Here is a 9,404-nt window from a genome sequence, read left to right on the forward strand (position 1 = left end):
GTATTATGTGTACAGGTACTGTAGAAGATAAAAAGCAGAATAAACTACGGTTCTTAAACACCAGGAATTTACAATCTAGTGAGAAATAGGGTACATGTACTTATCAAGAATTAAGTAACAGTAAACAGTGTCACAGCAGATTAAGTGATTAAGTGCCAAATTAATTAATATTCTGTAGTTTCTGTAAATCCCCAGACAGGTTGTTATGATGCCTAGAAGTACTCTGAGGGTATTGTGTGGTTCTCTTACACCCTCACAAGCTACTGTTGGGGTTTCTTATGTATATCTTCGTAACCATGCTTAACGTTTCCAAGAGGTACAACAGTCGGGGATTCTAGTCAGTTGTATTTGTCTTTATTACTGGACAATGTCTGATTGGAGTCATAGAATCTTCAAGGTGGAAGGAACCATAGAAATCATATGGCCCAGCCTTTAACTGAAGGCAAGCTCAGCCTGGACACTGGCATTAAGGTGAATTTGGATGATGGCTTTTTGGTGGTGGCATTTAAAAAAGAAAAAAAATGGGGAGAAATTCTTGGGAGAGTTGCCTTTTTTCCCCTTTAGGTTATAATTTACACTATCATGTCATAATCTCTTAGACTTAGACATGGGTTGGCAAGAAGGGATTTCACTGTGATGACTGTTTATAATTATATCAACAGTGTTAATATCACTGAGAGACAAAAGGCAATTAAAACAAACCAGAAACCCAGACCATATGTACCAAACAACCATGTAAAATAATGCATAGTATTTGGCAGTAACTAATTAGGGCTTGTATTCTAGTGTTTCTGTTGATTCTACAGTATCAGGTGATTTTGTGTCTGCTTGAATTCCTTTGGTGATGCTGGTTCTGGACCTCAGGAACTTGTTTCATTGCTGGACAGTTCAAGTTCTCAGTCCTTACGCTGAACCAGGTTTATGATGTAGCTTCCCAAATGTATTGACTTTGCCAGGAATAGTGCTGGGAAAGGCTATTCCTTTGTCTTCTGGCCAAACTACTCCAGTTACTTAAAATCTTCTCATGGCACGACATCTAGGTCTCTTGCTTTTCTTATCCGATTCGTTAGTGTGTACCTCTTACAGTGTGTGGTCGGAAACAAATGTAGTCAAGGCAGAGAAGAGATGTGGAAGGGGAGATGCGGAAATGAACTCGAGTGCCAGCAAAGACGCTGTGCAGCTGCTACTGCACACATGGTGGGGTTTTTTTGTTTTTTTTTTTAAGTTCTTAAATCTGAAAGAGTGGTGAAACTAAGACAAAATAGCTTTACTGAGGGTCACAAAGCTGGAATTTAAACAGTCTTCCTAATTCTTAAACTGTGTGCTTTTTATTACTACTTGGATCCAAACAGTTGACTACTGATGCAGCCTGATTGTATTAACTGTTCTGGTAGCTGCATCCACTGCTGGCTCTTGAAACTTGGAATCAACGGAAGTTCCTAGACATAAATGTAATCAGCTGGCCCAGACACGTCACCTGGAAGAAGGCAGTTTAATGTAGTGTTTTAAAAATTAAATTTAATTCCGACATGTCATTGTTTCAGATCTTTCAGTGGTTTCTTACTGCTTTAAGATAACTTGACTTAAAAGGCCCTGCAGAATCTGTTCCCTAGCTCTCCAGCCTATCCTCCCCTCTGTTCTCTCCATTCTTGGTCATTGCTGTATTATGCTCTTGGTCAAAAGGTGCCAACAGGCCATGCTACACTGTCTTAGGCCAGTGACTCTGAGTTTTACTCTTTCATTTTGGATTCTCGGAAACAGTTTTTACTATCATGGATGTCAAAAAGTAACAGTGGTGTGAGGTGCTGCAAAAGTGTTAGGGAAGGGCATCCTGCTGGACATTTAAATGCAGGTGTTAGGGAGCTGAACTCCTTGGAGCAACTGGTTTGAGATCTCTCGGGGTAGGTATTTTATCAAGCCTTAAAACTGTATCAGTATGTGCATCTCTGACTTCAGACTGACCCCAAAGAATATTGAAGGTATAGACAGCTTTGTCTTGTGTTGAGAATTGTGAAAGTTCCCACTGGGGTTGGGGCAGTAAGCAACTGTATTCAAACAGTGAGACTGTTTCAAGTGAATAACCAATTACCAACTGTGGATACTTTTTTTTTTTTGCCGTACGCGGGCCTCTCACTGCTGTGGCCTCTCCCGTTGCGGAGCGCAGGCTCAGCGGCCGTGGCTCACGGGCCCAGCCGCTCCGCGGCATGTGGGATCTTCCCAGACTGGGGCACGAACCCGCGTCCCCTACATCGGCAGGCGGACTCTCAACCACTGCGCCACCAGGGAAGCCCTGTGGATACTTTTATAGATACTTTGAAGCATGATTATACTAGTGGTGATTACAATGAAATTATTGACTTGTTGGGGTTTTTTAAGTGTTAATCTCTTCATTTATGCAGTCAAAAAGTACCTATTAGCACAGTGGTTTAGCTCAAATTTGTGTTATGTGGTGCTCAGACAGCTTCAAAGCTTGCAGAAAGTTGCCCTGTAGTTGAGCAAAAGTTCAGACCTAGTTAGATTAAGTTAAACCTGATAACAGTTGAAATTAGGTTAATTATAGTTAGAATTTGACTTCCTACTACTATATTCTTATGTTTTGTTACGGACTGAAACCCTAGGGCAGTTCAGGATCTTCTTGATAATTATAGCTGTTCCACCAAGATGTTATATTTTTTCTTTCTATGTCACATAGAAGGTATACATGCCAGTGATTTTTTAAAAATTTATTTATTTATTTGTTTTTGGCTGCGTTGGGTCCTCGTTGCTGCTCGCGGGCTCTCGGGCCACTCCCCGTTGCAGTGCGCTGGCCTCTCATCGCGGTGGCTTCTCTTGTTGCGGAGCACGGGCTCCAGGAGCGTGGGCTTCAGTAGTTGTGGCACGCAGGCTCAGTAGTTGTGGCTTGCAGGGCTCCAGAGCACAGGCTCAGCAGTCGTGGCGCACGGGCCTAGTTGCTCCGTGGCATGTGGGATCCTCCGGGACCAGGGCTCGAACCCGTGTCCCCCGCATTGGCAGGCGGATTCCCAACCACTCTGCCACCAGGGAAGCCCCATGCCAGTAATTTGAATAGAACCTTTCACATTTCAATTTGGGGCAGCCTTCTTCAAGGCTCCTTTAGGTAAATAACAGTCTCTTTTCTATATATCCTTCAATCCAGTGGACAAGTGGAGTGCACTTACTGCTATTCTTCCTTCCATCTCTAGATAATTGACACACCCAGGAGATAGGGATAGGCACTTTTTCCTTACTCTGGATCAACTGTACATAGATGCATGCATATTGGGGGCAGTTATGGTCTGCCAACATGAAATCTTCATAACTCTGCTCAAGAGACCAAAGTCAGTGACGGAAGGGAGGATTGGAGGGGTGGTGGTAGTTCTACCCACTTTACAAGATCAGGATTATCTACAAAAAATAAAGACCCTTATCACTTCCCTGATCCACCTAGTTACTTACAGATTGCTGCTTGGGCCCCCCCCCCCCATTTCCAGTTTAGTTGGTCTGAGGTGAGGTCTCCAAAGTTGCACTTGTAGCAAATTCCCAGGTCCTCTTAGAAACTGAGTCATTCTCTGATACTTGGTTTTTGGAAACTGCTAGTTAGGTACACATGTTCTCCTTCAGAACAAGAGTCTGCTAGATAAATGAAGGACAGAAAGTGATTTCCCTTTGCCTCTACCTTTGCAACAAATTTTACTTGTATTTTCACATGTGGCTTTTAAAGAATTAAAATGGTTTCTCGAAGGATTGAAACATATACAGTAGTCTGACCCGTTCAGGTTTACGTTGTTTCTTGCTTATCTTTGATTTTTTTGCAGATAGAGCTGCCATTATGGCTGAAGTTAGTGGAAAACAAGAAGCTACCTCTGTAGGACTGTAAAATGAGAGCAGTAGTCAGACTTAACCTGCAGAGACAAGATTAATGATGACCTCAAAGTTTAAATTGGTGTCTGTATCTATAGGCAACCTTCCTGTGGTACCATCATGGATAATTTTATGGTCATACGGTCTAGTTCTACTTTCTTTGTGTTCATTTCTCGTGTTTGTGTAGATAGACTGTAACAGTAGAATATAGTACTAGTATATAGTGCTCCTGTGTTAGAATATATTGGTCATGAATTCATTTGAGTACTGACTTGTAAACCAACTTGTGGTTCTTTGTCTCACAGGTATTTCATGCATGGGGTTTGTAAGGAAGGAGATAACTGTCGATACTCACATGACCTCTCTGACAGTCCATATGGTGTAGTGTGCAAGTATTTTCAGCGAGGGTACTGTATTTACGGAGACCGCTGCAGGTAAGAATTTGTTTCCAATTCAGTTTTGTTCAGGGGTGGATGGAGAAGTTGGCAGAAAAAAATGAGAGTAAAATACATAATTCCAACAACCTTGTAAATAATAGATTTAAAATAGTCCTTTTTTTTTTTTTTTTTTTTTTTTTTGCCATGCCTCGCAGCTTGCAGGATCTTAGTTCCCGACCAGGAATTGAACCCGGGTCATGGCAGTGAAAGCACCCAGTCCTAACCACTGGATCGCCAGGGAATTCCCTAAAATAGTACTTTAAAAAGTGCTCATTAGAAATGTTAGCACACTGACAGATCTTTCGCTTGGAGGGAATGCATTACATTTAAAAAATGAGTTTATAATACACTCCTAAGTTTAAATAGTGCCTGAGGAGCAACTTCCGGCAAAGCTAGGGATAGGGTGTGGTGAAGGCATGTTTGTTAATGGCATTTCCTCTTAAAGACCAAGAATAAGGTTCATATTTGACCAGCTGGGACTAGTTTCAATTGTTCTCTATTAGTATGAATTATGGAGAGAAAATGGGATCATAGGCATTTGGAACAGTGTATTAGGTTACTAGTTAAGAGGGCTTGTCATTCCAACTAAACTTTCGTAAACCACTTGAGCTCGGAAGACTAAATTTTAAGCCAAGATTTACAGAAAATGCTTCAGAACAGTCTCTAGTATCTGTCTCAGGACGGTGGAAAGCCGAGAGGGATTCGTTATTAAGTAATCTCCATCATCATTCATTGAATCGGCACCATAACCCTGTTAAATTGCAATTTGGCAGTAGTGGGTTCTGTGGGTTCTGCTAGCAGTTGGGTGGAGCCTTTCTCCTCTTTTTCTTTATGGCCGTGCTGCGCAGCACGTGGGAGCTTAGTTCCCTGACCAGGGAGCAAACCCTCACCCCGTGCAGTGGGAGCGCCAAGTCCTAACCACTGGACCACCAGGGAAGTCCCAGTTAGAGCTTTTCTTTATCTTCTCAGTTTAGAAACTATCTAAGTGTATTAGTCATCTATTGATGTTAAACAAGTTACCCTGAAATTCGACAGCTTGAAAACAGTAAACATTTCTTATCTCATAGTTTCTGGAGTCTGGAATCTCGGAGTGGCCTAGCTGGGTGGGTGATTCTAGCTCAGAGACTCTCAAGAGATTTCGGCCAAGATTTCAGCCAGGGCTGCCATCATCTGAAGTCTCTATGGGGGCCGGAGGACCACTTTGAAGGTGGCTCACTCACACATCTGTTGGTGGGAGGCCTTAGTTCCTCGCCTCGTGGACATTTCCCTAGGGCTGCTTTAGTGTCCTCACGCTAACTTGTCCCCAGAGTAAGTGATTCAAGAGAGACAGCAAGGACGAAGCCAAAATACCTTTTTATGACCTAGTCTCAGAAGTCACACACTGTCACTTCCCCTATATTCTGTTTGTTACAAGCGAGTCACTAAGTCCAGCCCACTTTCAAGGGGAAAGAAATTGGCCTCCACCTGTTGAAGGCGGGGGACTGTCAAAGAATTTTGGGCATATTTTATTTTATATTTTTTAAGGTTTTTTAAAAAAAATTATTAAAATTTTTTTTTTTTTTGGCTATGTTGGGTCTTCGTTGCTGTGCGGGCTTTCTCTAGTTGCAGTGAGCGGGGGCTACTCTTTGTTGCGGTACGAGGGCTTCTCATTGTGGTGGCTTCTTTTGTTGTGGAGCACGGGCTCTAGGCACGTGGGCTTCAGTAGTGTGGCATGATGGCTCAGTAGTTGTGGCTCTTGGGCTCTAGAGCGCAGGCTCAGTAGTTGTGGCACACAGGCTTAGTTGTTCCGCGGCATGTGGGATCTTCCTGGACCAGGGCTCTAACCCGTGTCCCCTGCATTGGCAGGCGGATTCTTAACCACTGTGCCACCAGGGAAGTCCCAGGCATATTTTAAATGATCATACTAGGTAAGATATTTTGATATTATCATAGCCAATTTTAGCATCCTATTATCAGAAAAGAATTGTGTCAACTATTGGGTTCAAATGCTTAGAGTTCAAAAGACTAAGAAATTATTGACGGGTGGGATATTGATGTTAGGCTATCTCACATCTGTTTTACTTAGGAAATCTAGTAAGGGTAGAGAAGAAGGAAAAGATTCTTTCCATGTGACTGTAGGAAGGATCCCATAAATGGAACCCATGGTATCTGAGTTTAGTGGTCATTTTGCCCTCTGCTGATTTTTTTCATTGCAGTATTGCTAGAAAGAAAAAACTGATACAATGACACTCCTCAAAAAAAAAAACCCCCAACTAAAAAACCCAGATATGTCGTTTGTAGTCAGTCACAATATTGAAAAGGGCAATAGGTGTTAGAAATCCATCCTACTGTCTGAAAGATTTTTTTTTTTTAATCTTTATTGGAGTATAATTGCTTCACAATACTGTGTTAGTTTCTGTTGCACAGCAAAGAGAATCAGCCATATGTATACACGTGTCCCCATATCCCCTTCCTCTTGAGCCTCCCTCCCACCCTCCCTATCCCACCCCTCCAGGTCATCGCAAAGCACCAAGCGGATCTCCCTGTGCTGTGCAGCTGCTTCCCACCAGCCAACTATTTTACATTTGATAGTGTATATATGTTGATGCTACTCTCACTTTGCCCCAACTTTGCCCTCCCACCCCATTCATGTCCTCAAGTCCATTTTCTATGTCTACCTCTTTATTTCTGCCCTGCAACTAGGTTCATCAGTACCTTTTTTTTTAGATTCCATACATATGCGTTAGCATACGGTATTTGTTTTTCTTTTTCTGACTTACTTCACTCTGTATGACACACTCTAGGTCCATCCACCTCACTACAAATAACTCAATTTTGTTTCTTTTTATGGCTGAATAATATTCCATTGTATATATGTGCCACATCTTCTTTATCCATTCATCTTTTGGTGGACAGTTAGCTTGGTTACATGTCCTGGCTATTGTAAATAGTGCTGCAGTGAACATTGTGGTGCATGTCTCTTTTTGAATTTTGGTTTTCTCAGGGTATATGCCCAGTAGTGGGATTGCTGGGTCATATGGTAGTTCCAGTTTTAGTTTTTTAAGGAACCTCCATACCGTTCTCCTTAGTGGCTGTATCAATTTTCATTCCCACCAATAGTGTAGGAGGGCTCCCTTTTCACCACACCCTTTCCAGCATTTATTGTTTCTAGAGTTTTTGATAATGGCCATTCTGACCGTGGTGAGGTGATACCTCATTGTAGGTTTGATTTGCATTTCTCTAATAATTAGTGATGTTGAGCATCTTTTCATGTGCCTCTTGGCCATCTGTATGTCTTCCTTGGTGAAATGTCTATTTAGGTCTTCCGCCCATTTTTTAACTGGATTGTTTGTTTTTCAATATTGAGCTCCATGACCTGTTTGTATATTTTGGAGATTAATCCTTTGTCCATTGTTTCATTTGCAAATATTTTCTCCCATTCTGAGGGTTGTCTTTTCTTTTCCTATGTTTTCCTCTAAGAGTTTTATAGTGTCTGGTCTTACATTAAGTCTTTAATCCATTTGAAGTTTATTTTTGTGTATGGTGTTAGGTAGTGTTCTAATTTCATTCATTCATATGTAGCTGTCCAGTTTCCCCAGCACCACTTATTGAAGATGCCGTCTTTTCTCCGTTGTATGTTCTTGCCTCCTTTGTTGTAAATTAGGTGCCCATGTGTGCATGGGTTTATCTCTGGGCATTCTATCTTGTACCATTGATCTATATTTCTGTTTTTATGCCAGTACCATACTGTCTTGATTACTGTAGCTTTGTGGTATAGTTTGAAGTTGGGGAGCCTTATTCCTCCAGCTCCATTTTTCTTTCTCAAGATTGCTGTGAAGCCGTCTGGCCCTGGACTTTTGTTTGTTAGAAGATTTTAAATTAAGGTTTCAATTTCATTACTTGTGATAGATCTGTTTATCTTTTCTAATTCTTCCTGGTTCAGTCTTGGGAAATTGTACCTTTCCAAGAATTTGTCCATTTCTTCGTGGTTGTCCTTTTTACTGGCATATAGTTGTTTGTAGTAGTCTCTTATAATCCTTTGTACTTCTGCAGTGTCAGTGTGATTTCTCCTTTTTCATTTCTAATTTTATTGATTTGCAACCTCTCCCTTTTTTTCTTGATGAGTCTGGCTAAGGGTTTTCAATTTTGTTTATCTTCTCAAAGAACCAACTCCTAGTTTTATTGACCATTGCTACTGTTTTCTTCATTTCTATTTATTTCTGCTCTGATTTTTATGATTTCTTTCCTTCTACTGACTTTGGGTTTTCTTTGTTCTTCTTTCTCTGGTTGTTTTAAGTGTAGGGTTAGATTGTTTATTTGAGATTTTTCTTGTTTTTTGAGGTGAGATTGAATTGCTATAAATTTCCCTCTTAGAACTGCTTTTGCTGCGTCCCATAGGTTTTGGGTCATGGTGTTTTCATTATCATTTGTTTCTATGTATTCTTTGATTTCTTCTTTGATTTCTTCAGTGATCTCTTGGTTATTTAGTAGCACACTGTTTAGCCTCCATGTATTTTTGTTTTTTACAGGTTTTTTTCCTGTAATTGATTTCCAGTCTCATAGTGTTGTGGTCAGAAAAGATGCTTCATATGATTTCAGTTTTCTTAACTTTTCCGAGGCTTGATTTGTGACCCAAGATGTGATCTATCCTGGAGAATGTTCCATGTGCACTTGAGAAGAAAGTATATTCTGCCACTTTGGGGTGGATAAATATCAATTAGATCTGCCTGGTGTGTTGTGTCATTTAAAGCTTGTGTTTCCTTATTTATTTTCTGTTTGGATAATCTGTCCATTGGTGTAAGTGGGGTGCTAAAGTCCCCTACTATTATTGTGTTACTGTCGATTTCTTCTTTCATGGTTGTTAGCATTTGCCTTATGTTTTGAGGTGCTCCTATGTTGGGTGCATAAACATTTATTATTGTTATAACTTCTTCTTGGATTGATCCCTTGATCATTATGTAGTGTCCCTTCTTATCTCTTGTAAGAGTCTTTATTTTAAAGTCTATTTTGTCTGATACGAGTATTGCTACTCAAGCTTTCTTTTGATTTACATTTGCATGGAATATCTTTTTCCATCCCCTCACTTTCAGTCTGTATGTGTCCCTAGGTCTGAAGTGGGTCTCCTGTAGA

The 9,404-nt window shown here is 40.9% G+C and overlaps 1 protein-coding gene across 3 annotated transcripts in view; it reads left to right on the top strand.

The window, feature by feature from the left end:
* The first annotated feature begins 4,166 nt into the window (after positions 1-4,166).
* LOC102997004 (E3 ubiquitin-protein ligase makorin-1) overlaps positions 4,167-9,404 on the top strand; it is a 19,469-nt gene continuing 14,231 nt past the window's right edge. For 2 of the 3 annotated variants that reach the window (XM_028489668.2, XM_055084793.1), the window contains exon 1: positions 4,167-4,292. In XM_028489668.2, coding sequence (XP_028345469.1) covers positions 4,171-4,292 — 122 coding nt within the window. In that variant the 5' untranslated portion in view covers positions 4,167-4,170. The remainder of the gene's footprint in view (positions 4,293-9,404) is intronic. The other variant, XM_028489669.2, reaches the window with a different exon arrangement.

Source organism: Physeter macrocephalus, chromosome 5 (assembly GCF_002837175.3).
Source record: "Physeter macrocephalus isolate SW-GA chromosome 5, ASM283717v5, whole genome shotgun sequence".
NCBI lineage: Eukaryota > Metazoa > Chordata > Mammalia > Artiodactyla > Physeteridae > Physeter > Physeter macrocephalus.